At 51.5% G+C, this 21,902-nt stretch overlaps 2 protein-coding genes across 9 annotated transcripts in view; one reads left to right on the top strand and one right to left on the bottom strand.

Moving 5' to 3' along the window:
* CAMK2B (calcium/calmodulin-dependent protein kinase II beta) overlaps positions 1–7,839 on the top strand; it is a 188,031-nt gene extending 180,192 nt beyond the window's left edge. For 3 of the 8 annotated variants that reach the window (XM_006832088.1, XM_006832089.1, XM_006832086.1), the window contains 4 exons: positions 6,473–6,548; positions 6,681–6,775; positions 6,934–7,168; positions 7,677–7,839. In XM_006832088.1, coding sequence (XP_006832151.1) covers positions 6,473–6,548; positions 6,681–6,775; positions 6,934–7,166 — 404 coding nt within the window. In that variant the 3' untranslated portion in view covers positions 7,167–7,168; positions 7,677–7,839. Of the gene's footprint in view, positions 1–6,472; positions 6,549–6,680; positions 6,776–6,933; positions 7,169–7,676 lie in introns of those variants that run through there. The other 5 variants (XM_006832092.1, XM_006832093.1, XM_006832091.1 and 2 more) reach the window with 5 other exon arrangements.
* Positions 7,840–13,222: 5,383 nt separating this feature from the next.
* YKT6 (YKT6 v-SNARE homolog (S. cerevisiae)) overlaps positions 13,223–21,902 on the bottom strand; it is a 12,351-nt gene continuing 3,671 nt past the window's right edge. Inside the window, exons 2-7 of the mRNA XM_006832085.1 lie at positions 21,589–21,671; positions 19,653–19,753; positions 16,955–17,059; positions 16,673–16,738; positions 14,290–14,391; positions 13,223–13,258 (exon numbers count right to left, since the gene is read on the bottom strand). Of these exons, the coding sequence (XP_006832148.1) occupies positions 13,223–13,258; positions 14,290–14,391; positions 16,673–16,738; positions 16,955–17,059; positions 19,653–19,753; positions 21,589–21,671 (493 nt within the window). The remainder of the gene's footprint in view (positions 13,259–14,289; positions 14,392–16,672; positions 16,739–16,954; positions 17,060–19,652; positions 19,754–21,588; positions 21,672–21,902) is intronic.

The following is a 21,902-nucleotide window of genomic DNA, read 5'->3' as shown; positions in this document are numbered from 1 at the left end:
AGGGTACAAGTGTCACACTTCTTAGTCAGCTCTGCCTTAGCCATGCAGAGCCTCTAGGTCAACCCAAGGAGAGTGCAGGGCCTTTTCAGGTCTCTCTTGGGCTTGTGCAGAGCCCCAGCTGTGCTCTTCAACACCCCCAGGAATCTGACAGAGCTTTCCCAGGTCCACCCTGACATCTTCCCTGGTTTTTCCATTTTGGTTCACCTCATGTTAGCCACAGCTGGTAACGCAGCCTCAGGAAGTTGTGGTGTATGTTTTCAACAACTGCTGATTGTTTTCAACAAATGTCTTGTGAATGAGGCTGAGCACTCAGAGTGAGACTGGACTGTGGTCAATGAGAACAGTTCGTGAGAATGGAGCTTTTTGAGGCTCTCCAGACAGATGGGGATAGTTCTCTGGGATGGGATTCTGGGATATGCCAAGCCCACTCAAGAACATCATGCAGCAAGAAAGCAGAAGGTCATTAAGAACACAAGTAAGAAAGAAAAGACCAAAATGGATGCCAGAAAAAGACTCTGAAACTTGTGCTCCAGCGTAGAGATGCTAAAGCAAATGGAAGAAACAAGGAGGTCCAAGAGCTGAACTGAAAATTTCAAGGGCAGCTCCAGAAGACAAAGTCAAATCTTAAAATGTGATGTGCAAACCAAAAGGGAAGAACATGCTCAGCATTTCTCAAACTGAAAGAATTGAAGAAAAAGCAATCCAAGTCTCAACTTGCAATACTGAAGGATTCGATGGGCAAAATACTGAGCGATGCAGAAAACAAAAACAAAGAAATAGTCGATATCCAACCATCTCAAGAGGCAGCTTATGATCAAGAGCCCATGACACTAACAGAAGAAGTTCAAGGTGCACTGAAGTTCAAGGTGCATTGGCAAAAACAAGGCTCCAGGAATTGATGGAAATGTTTTTTCAGCAAACTGAAAGTTTTCTACAACTGAGGCAGCACTGGAGGCACTTACTCATCTATGTATGCCAAGACATTTAGAAGAGAGCTACTTGGTCAACTTATTGAAAGAGATCCATATTTGTGCCCATTCCAAAGAAAGGTGACCTAATCGAATGCAGAAATTATCAGATAATATCATTAATACCGCATGCAAGTAAAATTTTGCTAAAGGTAATTCAAAAACTACTACAGTAGTACAGTGACAGGGAACTGACAGAGGTTCAAGCCAGATTCAGATGAGGATGTCCGATGGATCTTGGCTGACAGCAGAGAATACCTGAAAGATGTTTACCTGTGCTTTCTGGAATATGCAAAGGCTTTCAACTGTGTGGGTCATGACAAGCTATGGACAACATTGTGGAGAATGAGTATTCCAGAACACTTAATTGTGCTCATGAGGAACCTGTACATAGACCAAGAGGCAGTGTTTAGAACAGAACAAAGCGACACTGAATGGTTTAAAATCAGGAAAGGTGTGCTCCAGGGTTGTATCCTTTCACCATACTTATTCATTCTGTGTGCTGAGCAAATAATCCAAGAAGCTGGATTATATGAAGAAGAACTGGCATCAGGATTGGAGGAAGACTCATCAACAACCTGTGATCTGCAGATGATAACAACCTTGCTTGCTGAAAGTAAAGACTTAAATATTTACTGAAGAAGATCAAAGACCACAGCCTTCAGTGTGGGTTGAACCTCAATGTATAGAAAATTAAAATCCTCACCACTGGATCAATAAGTAACATTGTGATAAATGGAGAAAAGATTGAAGTCAAAAACTTCATTTTGCTTGGATCCAGCATTAGCACTCATGGAAGCAGCAGTCAAGAAATCAAACAGTGTATTGCATTAGGCAAATCTGCTGCACAAGACCTCTTTAAAGTGTTGAAGAACAAAGATGTCGGTTTGAAGACTAAGGTGCACCTGACCCAAGCCATGGTATTTTCAGTAGCTTCATATGCATGTGAAAATTGGACAGTGAGTAAAGAAAACCATAGAAGAACAAATGAATTTGAGTTATGGTGTTGGAGGAGAATATTAAAAGTACCATGAACTGCCAGAAGAAGAAACCAATATGTATTGAAAGAAGTACAGCCAGAGGTCTCCATACAAGCCAGGATGGTGAGACTTGATCTCTCATATTTCAGACATGTTGTCAGGAGGGACCAGTTCCTAGAAAGGGAAATCATGTTAGGTAAAGTGGAGCATCATCGAAGAAGAGGACGACCCCCAATGAGATGGATGGTACAGTAGCAGCAGCAATGGGCTCAAGCTTAACAATGATTGTGAGATGGCATGGGACAAGGTAGTGTTTTGTTCTGTTGTGCATAAGGTCACTAAGAGTTGGAACCAACTCAACACTTAACAACAGCAAGCCCATTCTGCCCCCTGTAGGACCGTCAGGGCCAGTGACGTCATGAGACTGTAAAAGCAGTGTGCTGGCTGCAGTCTCAGGCTCCGTGGGTTGGCAACATGGATGCCCGTATCCCCAACCCCTTATTCCTCCTGGCTGTCGGGGACCGGCCTCGACATAGGAACTTGGTTCACCAGTGTTTGGTTCACGAGGAGGGGAGATCCAGCGGCAACAGGGATAGCAAAAGAATACACAGACAGACAAACAGAGGGAGACAAGAAGGCACCCCGAAACCAGGATGGTTGCATTACTGGTGTCCGGCAGCTCTGTCATGGTGAACATATTAGCCATAAGGGCAGTAAGGTCCTGTATGGTAAACATCTTAGCTGTGCCCGTAAAGCACGCCTTGCTAGCTGTAGTGCACTCTTTCACTGCCTGCCTGTGATGCACACCTGGGCCGGCCTGCATCTCCATTTTATTTAGGGGAGGAGCTTCACACCAAGCTGGGAGGGACTAAGACAAGGTACAGCTAACATCAGTAATTTTCCAGACATTCAGGTAACTTTACATCATACTTCGCTGGTTCGAATCCCAGGCCCTCAACTTGGTTTCTCAGGCTCAATTAACATATTTATAGACCCTGCGCTCAGTTGGGGGAAGGTGAGAGGGAAGGACAAAAGGCTTGGGCGGAGTCCCACTGTTTTGGCTTCCTGAGCCAGGTTTGCAGGAAGACGCCAGATGCCCAGGTGAATGGCCTGCACCTGGAAAAGGATTAGGGAGGGTAGCTTTTTTGTCTATAGAACAAAGAACCGGGAAGTAGCTAAACTATTTTCAGTTAATCCTTTGGAGAAAGGCTTGATCTTGCAACCTTTACAGTCTCGGCTTTAGGAAAATATTACATTTATCTGTGGATACTAAGGGCTCATGTTTGGAATTAAATAAAAACATAACAACACTAAGATGAAAAACAATTTGTTATGACTGCCCGGTGGCCAGAGTCTTTTCCTCAGAGCCTGTGGCCTGCATTGTCTGTAACACTTGGGCCCAGTGGGCCTCGAACTCCAGTTTTACATGGTCTGCAACACCTGGCTACTATTTTTAGGTTTTTTTTTTCAAACTCAATGGTAAGTCCTGGACTGCTAACCACAAAGTCAGAGGTTCAAACCCACCAGCTGTTCCTTGGAAACCCTATACAAGGTCACTACAAGTCTGCACTGACTCGACAGCACTTAACAGTAACAACAGCCACTAACTTTGGGGTTGTTAGTTCAAATCCAGCTGCTGCTCCTCAGAAACCCCTTTCCCGGGTCACTATGCGTCAGAACTGACTCCACAGCACTTAACAACAACGACATGAATGGAAGATTCACTTTACTACAAGTTTAAGGTAACTGTGAAATTCAGGTGCATTTCCAGCTGCAGTCTGACGTCTGCTGAGCCCTCATACTGGTCAGCCACTCTCGGTTAAAAAGGGAGACTCAAAAGTGTCACCAAGAGTTCAAGACCTACTAACACAAGACACATTTCCCTTGATGTGATTAGAAGGATTTTCCAGGCTGACTTGGGGGTCAGGTGGGCTCCCAAGCAGGGGTGGGACACTGAATGTATTGCAGTCTTTGGGAGAGGCGGGGTAAAACTGGCAAGAAGGCAGGCAGGGTGCTAGGTCACCCAGAATGTGATGGGAAATGTGGGGGGAAGGTGGTGTGAGGGTAGGGGAGGTTTCCATTAGCCAGGCAAGGGCAGGGCACTACTGACCTCCAGAAGGGGCTGGAGTTGGAGAGGTCAGACCTGAAGCTATGATGTCTGTAGCCTCCTTCACAGAGTGGCCCATGCAGCAAGGGAGGGCCTGAGGGCCCCAGGGAGACAGGAAACAGGGGAAGCAGACCCCTCCGAATCGGGAAGTCCCTCAGGGAGAGGCTAGAGAGGTGGGGGGCTGGAGCCCAAGCAGTGGGTAGTGATGAGAATTACTGCTTGGTGTGATCTGAAGTGACAAGGAGGGTGAGGACAGAAGAGCTGTGCACTGTGTCAAGACAGAGCCCAGGCATTCTCTCAGATTTGGCAGGTGGACTGGGACCAAAGTGTGGTCTCAAGGAAGGGGCTCTGGAGCCCAAGGCCCACTCTCCTAGAGGCGTCTTCCTAGGGCCTGCGAGGCCCTAGGAACCAGGTTCTGTAGTGATATGCCAAAACCTGACTGTGACATGTTCTAAAAAGTAAACTCCACCCAGACCTGCCGCAACGCGAATGCCCCCACCACCACCCAGAGACCAGCTGTACTCGATAGAATTCCCAGGGAAGTGGCCATGCCCCTCACAATGACCTGCAATTAGATTTCAGATAGGCAGTCCCCAGCCTTCTCCCTGAACGGGACTGCCCAGGAAAGCTTTCATGGTCAAAGCAAATCCTCACCGGGGCGCATCACTAGGGCCTCACCGAGTGACTGGTGTCTGCACAGAGGCCAGGCAGCCTTTGGTACGAGTGCTGTGGGGAGGGGCTCTCTAGGGCACACAGGAAGGGCCACATGTGCTCATTCTCATAAATGTCATGACCCCAAAGACACCGGCAGGGAGAGTCCAGATCTTCAGGGATTTGCTGACCTCTGAACCTTTACCATAAGCATGTGTTTTGCTTTTAAAAATCACGATGAATACATGTGTGGTATGTGTATGTTTGTACACGTGTGAGTATGCATGTGTGACTGTGTACATGTGTGTGTCTGCAAGGTTACATATCTGGCTCACAATAGTTTCTTTCTCTGGGCATAATGAATTGAAAGGACCTTCAACTATATCTGAAAGGTTTTATGTCTTTTAAAAATGTCTAGTGCATGGAGCAGTTGTGGGTTCTAGGCACATGGACTGAGAAAGGCTGTGTGCCTGTGGGCAGGAGGTGGCTAAGTGGCAGCATGTACCCTTTGGACATTTAAGTGAATATATATTTTTTGTTTTATAAGTGCACATCACATATTTTTGCTGTTATTGCAGGGAGGGGATTGTAACCATTCAAATGAAACTAAGTGTATGATTTGTTGAATGCAAAGCTGATGATCTTATGTGCAAACCTTCACCCAACTCATAATAAAAAGTTAACAAATGTCTAGAGTAAACTGACACTGTAGGATAAGCAGTGGACTGCTAACCACAAGGTCAGTCAGTGGTTCAAACCCACCAGCAGCTCCTTGGAAACCCTATACAGGGTTGCTATGAGTCAGAACCAACCCAACAGCACTTAACAACACAGAACAAATATGAAATATCCTCAAAGGTGTGACTACATCAGGTACATTATTTGGATGTTGAAAATATTTTGCTATAAAAAATTAATTCTAAGTTTAATTTGAAAGAACCAAATGTGAATACCTTTGTGAGCATCACAGTGGTAGAGTTGCATGGACATGGGGGAGAAAGAGTGGAGATGGGTGCTGGGGGTACAGAGTCCCAACCAGGAGCTGTCCCAGGGTCTCTGTGCCCCATCGTTCTGAGGCCTGTCCCAGGCCTTTTTGCTTCCCTTGCCTTTGCTCTCCCACCTGCGTTTATCCTGCACCCACCATGCTCCCTGGCCACCTGCCGCCCCGCCAGGATCTGACCTCAGTTCCTAGCTTGGGCCCAACACACAGCAAATCCTCCAGAAACACTTGTTAAATAGCGGTATAAAGAGCAGGTAGGGACTTCTGGGGCAAGATGACCCCCTGAACGAAGACATGGGAGACTGGATGAAACAGAAACAGATGGTGATCTGGGAGGATAGCATGGAGAGGTGGACTGGGAGCCGACTGGAAGAGGTAGCAGAACATCAGCAGTGAGAAAGAACGAAAATGGATTGGCATGGAGAAATCCAGCCATCCTGAATTTTTGCAAGAGGCTGTAGACGCTGTAGCTGCAGGCACAGGATGTGGCTGGAGGGGGGAGTTGGGGGAAGGGGGTGTCTGCCCCTGACTGCATTTTACAGACATTTGGCAATGTGCATGGAATGTTTCTATCATTTAAAAATGCTTTATTATTATTATTTTTAATGTGTTGCATTGGGCAGTCAGCAGACCATTGGTGCCCCTGAGCAGTTTGGGCTAAACAGGATGCAGGTCCATAAGAGAGGAGCCCCCTCCTCTGCACTGGGGGGTGTCCAAGGGTCCAGGGCTGGCTGGTTCATTCACTGGTGGTGTCCCCCCTCCCCAGCCCGGAAGCAGGAGATCATCAAAATCACGGAGCAGCTCATCGAAGCCATCAACAACGGGGACTTTGAGGCCTACGCGTGAGTCCCTCTGCTCTGCTGCCAGCGCCTCCACAGAGCATGGGGTGCATGGGCGGTGGGTGGGTGGGGAGGAGCCTGCCCCCGCCAGGAACCCGGAGGACGCCCTCCCTACTTGTGTTTACTCCCCACCAGGAAAATCTGTGACCCGGGCCTGACCTCCTTTGAACCCGAAGCTCTGGGTAACCTGGTGGAAGGGATGGACTTCCACAGGTTCTACTTTGAGAACTGTGAGTGCTGAGTGCTGGGGAGGGGCACGTGAGCCCCACGTTCTTGGGCCAGGGGGTTGGTCTGCCCCATGATTCATTTTGAGGGGTCAGGTCCTCCCTGCACCCCTGTTCAGAGCAGGAAGGGAGGTGGCCAAACCCGCGCTCCCCCCACCTTACAGTGCTCGCCAAGAACAGCAAGCCGATCCACACGACCATCCTGAACCCGCACGTGCACGTTATCGGCGAGGACGCGGCCTGCATCGCCTACATCCGCCTCACCCAATACCTTGATGGACAAGGCCGGCCCCGCACCAGCCAGTCGGAGGAGACCCGCGTGTGGCACCGCCGTGACGGCAAGTGGCTGAACGTGCACTTCCACTGCTCAGGCGCACCTGTGGCCCCGCTGCAGTGACGGTGAGCGCGGTAGCGGACCCCCACTCAGGGAGCCCCATCCTTTCGCCGGCCCCTGGTGATCCCTGCAGGTGTAGCAGAGCTGGTGAGGGCCTCACCTGCACCTCCTGGGTAATGTAATGGGTGGAGAAGGGTCCCGAACACACAGCCCATGGGCACCACGCCCTGAAGATGGGTGAAGGGGCACAGATGTCCCATTTCTAGGGACTAGCAAAACCAGCGCAGCATTACAGTTCCGTGAGCACTGTAAATGGGGAGAGAGTTAGAGTCCAGTCTCAGAGGCACAGGGACAGTAGCGTAATTGAGAAACGACACTTTCAGAGCCTGTTTTGTTGAGCCGGCCCGTTTGTATACATCCACTTTAAACCTCTTTGCAGGATGCCCATTTTGCAGACCTCAAAATCAAGCATCAGAGGAGTAAAGACTTGCTTAGGAAGGTGACCCCTGTCCGACCCTCACCTGCCCTTGCCAGCCAGCAGTGACAGAGCTCCCCTTCCTGCCTGTGTTTCAGAGCTGCCGGCCATGGTTTCATCCGGATGGAGTTGGTGTTTGAAGCCAAGCCGCCCTTTAGGGCACACAGCCTGCCTGTCGCATGTTCATGTCTGCCTCATACCTGCCCCGCCCCATCCCCGTGCCTGTGTCTGCAGAAAAACCAAGACCAGATGTGGTTTCTTTTTACAGACTAAATGACAGCAACGTCCACCACACATACATAAACACACAAATTAATATCAGATGAAATGGAAAAAGAAAAAAAACTTCAGGAAAAAATGTGTAAAAACCACTGGTGTTTGTGGGGCTTTGAAACCAACAGCCACTCCCCCACAGCTCCATGTGTCTGCCCCACACCTCAGCCCCCAGTGACCAGGTGGGGCAGAGACATTGTCCACAGGGCTCCAGTCCCTCTGACCCTACGTTGAATGTTGTTAGTTTGTTAGATCTCACACCCCACAAACTAAGGCATCTGCATTTTCTCTGCCAACGCATGGGCCTCTGCAGTGGTGTGCTTGCAACTGGTTGTTGTGAACTGTCAGGCATCTCCAGGGATGGGGCCACGGGCCTCCCTCTGGGCCTACCCCACTCTCCCTGCTACTTGTGCCTGAGAGTTGCTGTTCCTGCTTTTCCCCCCCTTCTGCCCATCGTCCTTTTACCCTGTTAAGGGATGGGTGCAGGCTTCCTTCTGTGCCCACATTCCCATACCCAAACATGGATGACGCACGCCAGCAAAGAGCCAGACCAGCCTCAGCCTTTGGAGCTAGCATCCCTGGCTGCGCCGTGGATGCCACTGCTCTGGGAGGAGATGCTCTGGGAGGAGACCAGAAGTGACTGAGGGCTATCGTTCAAGACCAACCCAGAACACAAGGCGCCAGGGGCCCAATGAGGTGCAGGGCGTGGTACACTTTAGTTCCAGATTTTGTATCTGACATGCCCACCATGGGGAGGGGGCCTCTGCCTAGGGCCTCCCCCTCCTCTGGCCTGGCCTCCTGGTCAGCCTCGTCCCCACCTGGATGCAGTTATGAGAAAGGGCTGTAGGACTCATGCCTTGCTGAGCAGGAGAGGCCGGGCAGTGTTTGGGATGGCGGGGCAGCAGGATTTCAGACTCGTGTTGGATGGTGCAGGAAGTAGCCGGAGGGTGGACAGGTATGGAGACAGGTGGCTGTGGGTTGAAGCTGTGTCTGGACAGGGGTTTTCTGAAGTAGGAGTGTGCGTGGTATCTGGGCCTGGAAGTGGAGGTGGGAGCACCTGGAGCTGTTCAAAGCCAAGGTTGGAGACCCTGGAGCACAGCACACGAGGTTCAGGGCAGGAATTAGCGGGGAAGGCTGCTCCCCAGTGTAGTCCAATAGCACGCAGAGTTGGGGCCCTGATGGAACGGAACGTGAGCCTGCAGGGACCAAAAAAATGGGCAAGAAGGCAGGCTGTGAGCAGGAACAAGACTGTGACTCATGGCTAGGTCCCTTTGGGAACCCAAGGGAGTCCTAGTCTGGCTTGTTGGGAGCAGGACCCAAGAACCGGGATAATGGCCGGTGTGGTCTGAGACAAGGTGAGCCGGTGGGGGCAGTCTTGTCTCCATGACCACACCGTCTGTAGCCCTGCGAGCAGTTTCTTCCGGGGGCTCTTGTGGGTGGGCACTTTGTGTTGGCCAGCTGAGGGGACAGTGAGGAACAGGCCTGGGGGAGGATCCTGCCCAACACCAACTACCAATTCAGGTTGCGTTTTTCAACTAGGACTTTTATTTTTGCCCCCACAACTCAAGCGGAGGGACTGACACGGAGCAATGAGCAGGCCCAGGGTTCCACACTTGAGTGGATGCCCACTGTGCTGTCCATGGTCTGCTCAGGGTGGCCAGTGCCCAGGCTGCCCCTCCCTCTGTGGACACAGGGTAAACATCTCCAGGGGCCCTGATCCTGAAACCCTGGGCCCGGGGAGCTGCCACTGCTCCCATGGTTACTGCTGGGATCATTGTTTCTTGTTTTCGATTTCGGTTTTGTTTTCGCTTAACCCTGGGGGACACTTGTTTTGCATGATCCCTGTGGAGAACTACACCCTGCCTTGCTGCTAGGTATCCGTGCGTGGCCCTCCCGGCTGCGGGGGCGTGCGGAGCTCACTGCTGCCGCCAATGCCGGCAGACCTTACACCCTTCTTTTTGCTGTTTTATCGTTCTTTTCTTTCTGAGCCTTGTAAGTGTACAAAATTCTTTTGTTCTGTCTCGGGAAACTGCAAATAAAACAGAAAACAGGACAAACTGTTTCCCAGATGCAGTGAGGTGGTTTGTGACGAGACTTGCCGACCATTCTTTGCTTCGGGCCCAGAACTCCTGTCCTGAGGTCCCTAGTGAAGGGCTGAGTGAGGGGAGGTGAGGCTTCCGTACTGCACAGCTGAGCCGGCTCATCTCCGATCTCCAGTCCTCTGCCACAGCCTCAGCCTCCCGCAGCAGCACCCACCACACACCTCCATGAGAGCCTGTGCCTCACACCCACCAGGTGGGCTACAGGAGTGCACGGGAACCAGAAACGGGAGGTGGACAGGCAGAGGGCAGCTTGGGAGCGAGAGGAAGTAGAGGGTGAGAAGGTCCAAGGTTGTGCAAAAGGCTAGAGCAGGAGTGGCTGTCCACCCCCTGCCCACCATCTGTGCCCTGGCCTGTCACCCCCGGGAGCCACCTCCCTCCAACTAGACCTCAGGAACACCCCAGCCATCAGGGACAGCTGAGGCAGTGCTGCCCTTCCTTGCTCAGAGCATCTCGGCCTGCTAACGGCCTATCCCATTCCTGACTACATTCCTAGGGGGTTCCTAACCACTCCTAGACCTCCTCTATCTGGGGCATGGGCCTGAAGGATGCCCTGAGTGGCAAAGCCCTAGCAGCCTCCATGACACTCTTCGGACGTGCTCACACTTCGGGGGCCTCAGGGTCAGCCCTGGGAGTGCAACCCAGTCAGAGGCTTGCTGCAGGACATATAAGCCAGTACAGGTCAAGGCGGGGCTATCTCATCCCGGGCAGTGCTGTGGCCAGGCTCCACTTGCTGTAATCAGACACAGCCCAAGGAGCCTTTCCAGGCTAGGTGCCCACAGAAGGCAGAGGGGTGGACAGGCACTATCCCTGCCCTGTCCTCTGGGCTTGAGGGTCCAAGCTCTGGAATTGGTCGAGTCCTTGTGTTCACATGTCTGCAGTCTTCACAGACTAGACAAGGTGGGAGTCACTCTGGCCTACTCTTGGGTCCCTGGCAGCCTCCCTCATGCAACACGGGTTGTCTGGGCCACTGGCCTCGAATCGCATTCCAACAAGCCAGACTCTCAGTCCTGAACGGATCTAATGGACCCACCAGGCAGGGGTCACAGGAGGCAGGCTTTGCTTTTACCCCCCGTTCATGGGCAGCCAGCTCAGTCCTGTCCTCCATATGAGATCAGGTTCTGGACTGAAGTCTGAGCCTACTGGGCAGCTGGTCCAGGCCTTGGGCAGCAATTTTCTCTGGGTTCCTGGGTGAAGCTTCTACCGGGGAACTTGGCTCTTACTCCAGGGCTCACTTTGGCTAACAGCTGCCAGAGACCAGGTGACCAACCCCCTGCCTCCATCCGGGTGTCTGCATGCCCTGTAGCCAGCAGTGAGGCTCTGGAAGGGTGTCCCTTAAAAAGCCCAGCCAACAAAAGCCATATAACCAAACGGGGATTTCTAAAGACAGCTTTATCAGACAAGAACCTCAAACACCACAGCAAAGGCAAGCAGCAGTTAAGACACTCTGCTTAAATGGCTAGCATACAAGAGACCACCTCTCTAGAGTGGCCCTGTCACAGGCAAGCCCCCATCCAGGGAGCAGCCCCCACCCAGGCCACCCAAGAGGCATAAACTTGATGTCAAGGACAGTATATGGCTGAAGGTCTTTATCCTGACAATTTACATCCCCTATCCCACCTTACCCCCTTTGTGTTCCTCCCTGGTGTGGGAGCCATTGTTCCTTTCTGCCCCTGGATGCAGGCCAGGCTTGGAACCCCACCCAGAGCTAAAGGCGAGCTCAGAGCCCCTGTATCTGAGGAAGAGGAGCTTGAAGGTTCCCAGAGTGGCAAAGTTCCAGCACCTTCCACTGTTCCAGATGCTGGGCAAACAGCTCCTCACTCCTGTGGGCCCTGCACCTGCCAGGCACCAGGACTCCAGTGAGCAAGGCTGGCTCCATCACTTTCCCGGTAAGAAGAGGCAGAGGTATCCAGCCCTGAAGGGGCCTCATGGTGGTAGGAAAACCACACAGGCCAGCCAGAGGCCTGTAGCCAGCAGAGTACCCAGAGGGCCTATGGCAGGTCAGCTGTAGGGAGCCCAGGGTCCTAGCCCACTCCCTGAAGGCTGGCTGCCCTCTCAGGTGGCCAGGAACTAGTGTATCACAGGAAACAAGCTCAGATTTGGTGAGACGGCACCATTTCCTGAAGCAGAAACTGTTGAGGGTAGGACGCTGAAGGTACGATGTGAGCCCATCCTTGGAAGCAGGGCAGAGCATGGAATGGGCAGAACACTCAGCCTCTCTTCTGAGGCGGGCCTCTGAGCCCCAGGGTGCAGACCCCACCCTCATAGCTGCCACTGCCAGGAGGGACCCAGAGCAAGCCCGCAGCAGGGCTCTCAGGCCAGGAAGCCCTTCTCCTGAGCCAAAGAGCAGGACACATGAAAGCTGGAGATGCCTTCCCTCCTGTGAAGACCCCCACGCCCCAAGTACTTGCTGAGGCAGTTGGGTAGCTGGGAGGCAAAGGAAAACTGGCTTAGACACACTGCTTTGATCCAATGTTCAAGGTACAATCAAATGACAGCTCGAGGCAAATGCCACCTGGGCAGCTCCAAGACCACTGGGTTGGAATCCCCAGAGGATGACTTTCATCCGAGCATCCCAAACACTGAAAACCACCCCGTCCGTCTTCCTAGGCCGACCTAACGTGCTGGCTGCAAGGCTAATGCACATGTGGCAACAGCCAGCGTCTTCAGCCCCCTCCACTGCAGTCACCTTTGTGATACTGGGTGACCACACGGTTTGGGATGGAATGCTAAGTGGCTGCCCCTCAGGACACAGGTCCCACAGCCTGGCTTTGGCCCACCACTGTGGCCTAGAGGCACCCCTGAGGGAAGGTGGTCTTCAAGCTCAGCCCAGCCCAGCCCTGTAATTGGAGGCCCTCCCTGACTGGGGAGTGACGCTCTCCTACTGCTAATAATACACAGAGAGGCCCGAAGAGAAGGGCTCGGGCCTTATGGCACTGCTGAAGTCGGGGGCTTCTGAGGGTGGCAAATGGGGTCTGGAAACTTAGCCCTTCAGCATCTGTGAGTCACTGAGAGTTTATGGTTTCATTTGGTCCCGAACAATGCCTTTGATGGCCTCAAATGATCTTTCCAGAAGTTATAACTCGACATATAAATGTGAACATTCCCTTACCTATCAGACCCCTTCCACCACCCTCCTCAGTTTCCTGGGAAACCCCCAATGGGACAAATGAAGAGATGCCTCCAGCTAGGGTCCTGCTCTGTGACAACTTCTCTGGGGGTTCCACAGTTCTTGTCGTGACAGCGACGTGTCCAGTGCAGGGCCTCTGACATCACATGATCGCACAGCACGAGTTTTGTTTCCGGGCCTTGTAAGAAACAAACAGGAGCTGAAGAGCTGGAATCCAGAAGGCAGGGTGACCCAGGAGTGCCCACCCCCCCGCACCCCCGAATCCACTCCACAGGCTGAAGGGGGAAACTCCACTGCCGGGGCCCTACTCGGAGAGCCAGCTCAGGTTTTCAATGGGACTCCGAGAGCCCTAAACCCATGAACACTAACTACTGTGGTTGTTGTTGAGAGCGGCCGAGTCGGTTCTGACTCATAGCAACCCTGTGTAGGGTTTCCGAGGAGCGGCTTCTCCTACAGCCCCATGGCAATAGAACCCATGAGTTCGTAGAAATAACAGTTCACACTGAATTGGCGGAATCCCCTACGTGCCTCCACTCCTGTCTTCAAAATTCTCTGCCCACCTCCACCCTGCTCTCTGTAAGCACCTCCAACAGTTGTGTGCACTGGAGAAAGGGCATCACCAGGGTAGGCAGCCCCCCACCCCACACCCCGGCCACAACTACACCTCAAACCCTACTTGGCTATCTTCCTTCACTGCAAATGCAGATGGATCAAATAAACCCACCCCTACTGCCGGTATGGCACTGTAAGGTCATCTCTGGACTGCTAACCACAGGGTGGCTGTGAGTCAGGACTGACTCGCCTACACTCATTAGTACTGACCCGGGGGACAGAATCAGCCTCACCATTAAACATCACTGTCAAAGGGGCATCCACTTGTGGATGAGTTTGAACCGCCAACCTTGAGGTCCAAACAGCCCTTGTGGCTGAGTGCTTATCCTATAGTGCCGCAGCAGGTGTCTAACTAAAGTCTAAATCACTGGTATCTGCAGAGTTCCATCAGCCCAGCAACCAGCAGTGAGCCCAGCTGGCCCGTGCTGGGCAGAGGTGTCTGCTCTGAAAGCAGCAGCAGGTCTGATGGGTGGTAACGGTGCCTACGCACACCGGCCACCCTCCTGTCTCTCTGGACCTGGTGTTATCACCACCGTGGACCTGGAGCCCAGCCTCCTGCCACAGGGCCTCGCAGTGGAGGACCGGGCCAGCACTCACAGTTTTATAGAAGGCTTTAGACTGTATCCCCAGCACTTCTGACTTGGACACCAAATTGTCGAGCTTCTCTCCTCGCTCCAACAAGGACTCCATGGTGTTGTGCTAGACAAAGGAGAGACGGAGAAGAACTCTTCAGTCTGTTCAACATGTGACCAGTGACCGACACTGGCTTCCCAGAATGTTGAGTCCTGGAAATCACCCCTCTGGACCCCTCCCCAAGACTCCTAGACCATGGCACAAATGTCACACACATGTTGGCTCTGACTCACAGAAAGCCTGTGTAACCTTGAGATTAGCGGTCCAGTGTTCACACTACAGTGCAACACCAGGAGTCCTTAGGAGAAAGATGAGGCTTTCTGTTCCTGACAAGATTCACAGCCTTGGCGTCCTATAAAGGGTTGCTGGGTCGGCACTGGCTTGAGGGCACACAGCAGCACCCATAGACGCGCTCCATTCTAGATCCCCACCACCACCCACACAGCACGAGAGCCCTTCTGAGACTCTCCAAGCCCTCTGAGAGCAAACAGCCAGACATATGGATAAGCACGTGTGACGTGGCGCGGCACGAACAGGCAGCAAAATGTACTTTCCTGACACAGCAGAGCAGTCAGACTGAGCCATGCGGGGCATGATCAAAGTGTGGATCTCAGCCCTGCAGCTGGGATGGGCCCTCCATGGTGGAAACCGCAAAGCCTAAGGGAACAGGGAGGCCCACCAGGCTCTGTACAGAGCACAAGGTATGATTCTCACACGGTGGAAGGAAGAGATGAGAGTGTGCTCAGAAAATGAGGGAAATACCAGCTCAGTGGTAAGGAAGTTCATGACAGACAGACATCTAAAATCTTCACATCCAACTTTCAGCCCTAAAGCCCAAAGTCCTGTTAATCATACATGGTCCAGAGGCCTCTACCTGGATGTTTTATAGAACGCAGATTCCTGAGCCCTGCCCCGAACCAGTGAGCCCCCCAAGGAGCTGCAGCACAGACCAACACAGCTTAGCCTGAGTGCCACCAGGAAAGTCTTGCATCTGCGGTGGGACTTCTGCTGGGCATTTGGGGGCTGGCCTGCCATCCATTCATTTCTGTCTCAGTCAATTCCTGAGGAGTCCAAGTGAGGCCTGGCATCAGGGAGCAGGAGGAGCTCCTCAATCACTCACACAGAGGCAACAGTAACTACGGAGGCTCGAGGGCCTGTCAGGAAAGAGGGCGCAGGGAGCAGGTCCAGACCTGACAGTGCAGCTGATCTAAAAGCTATCGAGTCATTGTTTCCACCGCTCCAGCTCACTGATGTGTTGTTTCTTCTTTTTAAAGTCCCACTGTGGTCAAATACATTTAACAAAGCTCATGCTATCCTGACCAAGTGCAAGTACACAGTTCAACATGACTGCCCCAGGTGAGTTGTGCCCTGAAACTCTCTACCCACTTGGCTGGACCATGACCCTCAGTGGTCTTTCCATCAGTGAGGGGATTCTTCAGGTCACAGCCCCGGTGTGAGGGGATCCCGAGCCGATGTAAAGAGGTGTGACCTGCGCCACCATCGTTCTTACAAGAGTTCAGGGAGAGAGAAGCGGCCGCGAGAGGAACCCCAGTGCCACCAAGAAAGCAAGCTGGGAGCAGAGAGGGTCTTTGGGACCCAAGGTACCTGTGCTGGGCACTTTCTACACCCAGGGCAAGCCTGCTGCCAGGCCACAGCGAGCGCACCCAGGGACCTCCCGAGAGTGGGCACCTCCAGAACGGTGAGGGAGGGGCACACTTGGTGGTGGCACGTCTGTTACAGCAGTACCCACTACGACACTGACTTTCAGCCTGCGCAACACCACCCATCTCTAGAAGTTTCCATCAACACTGACAGATTTCATGCAGAGGCATGACCAGTCAATGGTGACTGACCTTAGGGGCGGGCAAACAGCAAGGGTCAGGCTGAGTGTTCAGAAAAAGACCACAAGGGCCTACGTACAAGGTGCAAAGTGGACAGCTGACCACTTGCCAACTGTAGCGAAGTTGGGCAATGTCAGCTTCCATGTAAAGCTGGTCTCCCTGGTGGCACTGGACCTCCGTCACCAGAAACAACTCCCACAGTGCAGACACTCTGGCGGGCTCCCTACCACCCCACTCCATGCTCAGGTGCGAGATTCTGTAGTGAGAACAACGTGCTCAGAGTCTGATCCAGATATAAAATGGACGCGGGGAGGAGTAGCCAACCTTGAACTGCCTGTGGGGTCAGGGCTTAAGGGCTCTGGGGCACGGGAGAGGCACACCATCACCAGTTTCAGAAAAGGGCTTCTGTAACTGACAAAACAAACCTCAACTCTGCATGCTGGATCTATGGCAAGTCCCTTATGCGCCCTCAGGCTTCCAATTTGCTCCACTCATTTCTTGCTTACCAGAATGATTTTGGTCTCATCCAGTTCAGCCTGCACTTTGGTTATGGGATCAGCTTCTCGTGGGTTCTAGAGAGGAACCAAAAATAAGAACGAATCAGGACTTGAGCAACTGCCCTGAGAGGGAACAAGGCACCGTCTGTGGAAAAGGCAGAGCCCACCTCCAACGGCAGCATCCTCAGTCTCTCTGCATCTGTCACCTAGAAGACTCAAGACAGAGAGCCGGGGACCTCCGTTCACACAGGGCACACAGTCCTCACCACACCGCATTCCTTTCAATCTCACCTGGTATTTCTGAAGGTGATCATCCAAGGCAGTGTACTGGATTGTAGCAGGGGATCCCACTGGCCAGTCTATCCTGTTAACCTGCTTGGAGAATTCATCCAGCACCTGCAAGACAAGGGGCCCCATCAGCAAGCCCACCCTGAGCCCAGGGTAGAGTTCCATTGGCAAGGGGGAAATTTAGGCTAGTTCCCCTTCCACAAAGTTGTAATCGTTAAAACATCTGCTAAGTATTCTGGGAATTCAGAAGTGTAGCCAGGCTGAAATGAGCCTGACCCAGGGCATGATAAAGCTCTTTGAATTTTCAACAGCATAGTTCCAAACTCTGTGTGTCAGGTTGTACATTTCCAGGAAAAGGGGCACTTACCCTCTAGTTTTCCACAGCAGGTCTTCCTAACAGGGATTGTTGTTGTTGATAAGTGCCATCGAGTTAGTTCTGACTCACAGCGACTCTGTGCAGGGTTTCAGAGTAGCGGCTGGTGGGTCTGAACTGCCGACCATGTGGTTAGCAGTCTAGTGCTTATTCTACAGCATCACACCAGGACAGGGAACTAGTTCTTTGGAAATTTAAGCAACCACTATGTAGCGTAGTGGTTACGAATCGGGCTGTGAACCTTAAGGTCAGCGGTTCGAAACTACCAGCCGCTCCGCGGGAGAAAGATGAGGCTTTCTACTCCCGTAAGGATTTACACCCTCGGAAACCCTGTACAGGGTCGCTATGGGTCGGAACCGACTCGACGGCACATAACAACAACAAGATTTCATGTGCGGAACAAGACAAAGACTCAATGTTCAAGGAGTCTGTGATGAGTCCTGGATAAGAGTGGGAGAGAAATATGGACCCAAACTCAAAATCATACCAAAGACCAGGCTTTACTGGATTAATAGGGATTGGCAACTTAGACACTGGCTATCAAAGATGGGGGGCTACAAAGGCATGATGTGGCTGGCTTACAAGCATTCATGAGTGAGCTTAATTTCAGAGTGAGGGGAGTAAGGTAGAACCCTCACTGAATAGTTTTCCTTTTGTCCAGATGGGTCTGGTGAAACAGGATGGGGGAAGATGGCAGAAGATGGGGGGAGGATTTTATGGTTTGATAGTAACTATTATCAGAACTAACTGCGATTGTCACAACAGGAAATGTAGAAGACGTGTAACTAAAAGGTGGTTGTAGTTAATCTTTCATTTCAGGAACAGAGGACACTAGGACCTCAAGACGGAAGACCATGAATGGAGCGTAAGATCCTAACCAGAAAAGTGGTGACAACAGAGATGATGGCAGAGGCAATGGCGTGGAGAGAGTGCAGCTGTGGATGCTAGGCTCACGGGCTGAGAAAGGCTGTGTGCTGCGTGCAGGAGGCTGGTTTCTATCACGTGCCCTTTGGACGTTTAAAAGAATATCTGTGTATGTTTTTATATGTGTACATCAAAATAGAGATATAAGGGACTAGAGGTAAACACTGTTAGCTGATGGTACATGGAGGGGATCGTTATCTGTCCAATGAAGCTAAGTATGATGTGCTGAATGTAAAACTGATGGTTTGCCCTGTAAGCTTTCAGTCAATTCACAGTAAAAACTTTAAATTAAAAAAAAAAAAAAATGAAAGACTAGGCTTACTGGCCAAATAGTTACTATTGTTGTTAAGGGCCGTTGAGTTGGTTCCAACCCACAGTGATCCTGCATAAGGTTTCTGAGGAGTAGTTGGTGAGCTTGAACCACCAACCTTGCGGTCCAATCTGACTTTGTAGTCCAGTGCCTTAACCCACAGCCCCAAGTGGAATCCCAAAACCATGGTCCTTAGCCACCAACGTGGTCCAAAACCACATTCAAGCCACCTGGAACTGAACTTACTCCTGTGGCTTAGTTCTCAACCACACAAGAGAAAGGTCTGTAAGGGCACCAACAATGGGGCAAGCACTCCTTAGGCAACCAACTGCTCAAGATCAAGAGGGCAGCACCTGTGCAAGGCCCAAGTCTAGAAGGTTAGAGGTCAGGAACACAGGGGGAATGGAAATGATGTCACACTGTGAGTCACACTGTGGGAGTAACAACATGAAACAGAAAGTATATGGATGTTCAGTGGAACACTGACCCGCCCTGTGACACTTCAGCCAGAAGCATTTAGCCCAGTGCTAAGCTCTTTGGTGCTGACTTGCACCCAGAAAGAGAGCTAAAATAACTGTGGGAGCACCGGGGAAAAAGTGAGCCTCGCAGAGTCAGTACGAGGACACTCAGGGAGAGAGGACACTGGTTTGTGCAGACACAGCCTGGCAGAGGGCAGGGTGCCCCCAAGGCCAACTGTAAAGCCGGCAGCAGCAGGTGTCAGGAAGGACAGGAGCATCAGCTGTGGTGGGGAGAGGAAGAACACAAGAAGGTGTATGCAGAGCTTCACTTCCAGTGAAGAGACACTGTGGGACTCAGTGGCAGAGAGACAAGAGGGGAGGACAGTGAAGGTCTGTCTACAGGCAGTTTGAGGGGCAGAAGTCACCACCACAGAGGAGACAGAAAAGGAACGCCTAAATGTTTCTTGTTTAGGGGCAGGGAGAACAGCTGGGAATGTGTTGATTTTGGACACAAAGTCTACAGTACACAGGAGTGTATATATACTGTGACTCGGTACCATGGGCACCCCGACACCAGAGTCTACTAATATCCCCACTTAGCTTGCCCAAATCTAGCCCAGCTGGACACAAACTTACCTTATCTAACAAAGCAAAAGCTACCCGGGGAGGATATTCACTGTCGGCAATGAGCACACCTGCGAGGCTGTCGTTTCGGACGTAGACGTGGCATAGGTACTCTAAACAGCAAGAAATTGAACACAAGGATGGTCACACGGGGCCTTTAGACTTTCTTAAATGTTTTTTAAACCACTAAGAACTAGCAAAAGTATCACAATCTTGGGCTCCTGCCTTTTGGACTAAATGCAGCCACCTTGACATCCAAAAGCTTAGGGAAAGATCTGGGAATGACGTTTGGGGGCCAGGTTCTGGCAGAGGTCCCACAGAAGGGCACACCAGAATGCTGTCAGCCTGGCCCCAAAGCAGCTCTGCACCAGCAGATTCTCTGAGGCCTGCACGTCTGAGAACACCCACTGGGCCAACTCATCCCTGAGTGGGTCTCCAAGCAGCATCCGTGAGGCCAGGCCGGATGGGCCTCAGAGGACCACAAACCTCAGACGCTCTGGTCTGCACTGTGGCCAAACTCAGCGAGAACCTGGGCAGACACACAGCTTCCACTTTGTTATAAAATGCTTACAGAGTGGCAAAAAAAAATGGAATCACTTTCCCGGGCTTCAGGTTTCCATGCTACAGCAACCTTGCTCAAGCCTGCTCCAAAGACAGTCGGACAGACAGACAGATAAAGCCAGTATCAGCCACTGCTGGCAAACCCACTGCAACTGAGTGGAGTCCAACTCATAGAGGCCCTCCCTCTGTAGGGCTTCCGAGGCCAAACATCCCTATGGGAGCAGAAAGTCTCCTCTTCCTCCCGCAGAGCAGTTGGTCAGTTTGAACCGCTGACTCTGTGGTTAGCAGCCCAGCTGATCCAACACCCACTAGAACACTAGGGTTCCTCTCATCATATCATTAAAAGGTACAGTCTGTAGAAGGGCTTCTGCAAAATATGACGGTGATTCAAAAAGATCATGGAAAAATGGAATTCAAAGATAATGGTATTTTTCCACAGACTTTTTGAAGCCAACTCCTATTCACAGTCCTGGAATTGTTCATTTTCCTTACTTTGAAAGGATTCAGTTAATAACCATATTTCCAAACAAAAATAATCTTCTTGTCCTTAAGAACTGGATCAAAAATATTCCATTGCTGAAAAGGGAGCTAACAGAAGAGGAGGGGAAACGATTCTAAATCTCTTAAATCAGAAAAAGGTAGAGATTAGAACAGAACCAAGGGAGGAGGGACATTAGAAGATTATCAACAATCCCCGGCAGGCCTCGTTTACATTCCAAGTACGTAAACTCAAACAGTCATCAGACACATGCACACAACTCCATAGAAACTGGGAGGCTGAGGTCTGTGTCTGAGGAAAGAAAAACTGGGCAGGGCAGACACCATGGCCTGAGGAGTACCTCAACGTTCGCCATGCTGTTTCGTTTATGTAGTATCAACAACACAAGCATCTTCCAGAGAAGAGGCAGTTTTAATAATGCCTTGCCACGTCCCACTTGGCATTGCACCGACTCAGGGCAGCCCTGTGGGAAGCAGTCTCTCTGCTCCATACAGCTCCCGTGGACCTTTCCTATTCTGTCTGTATAACACACCTCTAAAATAAACACCAATATTCTTCCAGGAAATGGGAGTTATGAAAAGAAAAAATAATCAGATTTTCAAATTCATAGTTGAAAACTAAAACCTAAGGCCCCTAGGATGCAGTGTGGCATCAGACCACTCTACTTGGAAATGCCTGTCTGACGGGCCTGTAACTCTGAAGGGAAGTGGGAAATACAGCAGGAAGGGCATTTACGGACCCAAGAGTTAGACCTTCATCTTAAGAGAATCCAAGCTTTGAGGACCGCTTCTCCCACGAAGCCCAGACTGTGCACAGGCAGCAGAAGGGAGCGGACTGTCCCATGGGATGGCAGCCAATCGAGGACCCCAGAAGAAGGCTGCTCCTCACCTTGTTCTTTGACGGAAGCTCTGCTGCCTTTGACTGAGCGCTCCACAATCAGCTGACTTGTAAAGGTCATGAATTCCTGAACACTGGAAAACAGAGCACATGTTACCTGCCTCCTGTCACCTTGTCTCTAACCCAATGGAAAGTCACCTCTGGGCTCGTGTAGTTAGTTCCATTCTCCCCCCACCCCCATTTGCCCCCAATAACAAAGGCGCCGTGAATGAATGTCACGTGACCACAGGTACTCACCACTCTTCAGACCTCATCAGCTACCTAAGCTCACCAAAACAACACACTTTCTGGACTTTGGGGGGGGG

The sequence above is a fragment of the Chrysochloris asiatica genome, unplaced genomic scaffold, assembly GCF_000296735.1.
Source record: "Chrysochloris asiatica unplaced genomic scaffold, ChrAsi1.0 scaffold00006, whole genome shotgun sequence".
Taxonomy (NCBI): domain Eukaryota; kingdom Metazoa; phylum Chordata; class Mammalia; order Afrosoricida; family Chrysochloridae; genus Chrysochloris; species Chrysochloris asiatica.
The sequence above is the reverse complement of the archived record's forward strand: the minus strand, read 5'-3'. Positions and strand labels throughout refer to the sequence as shown.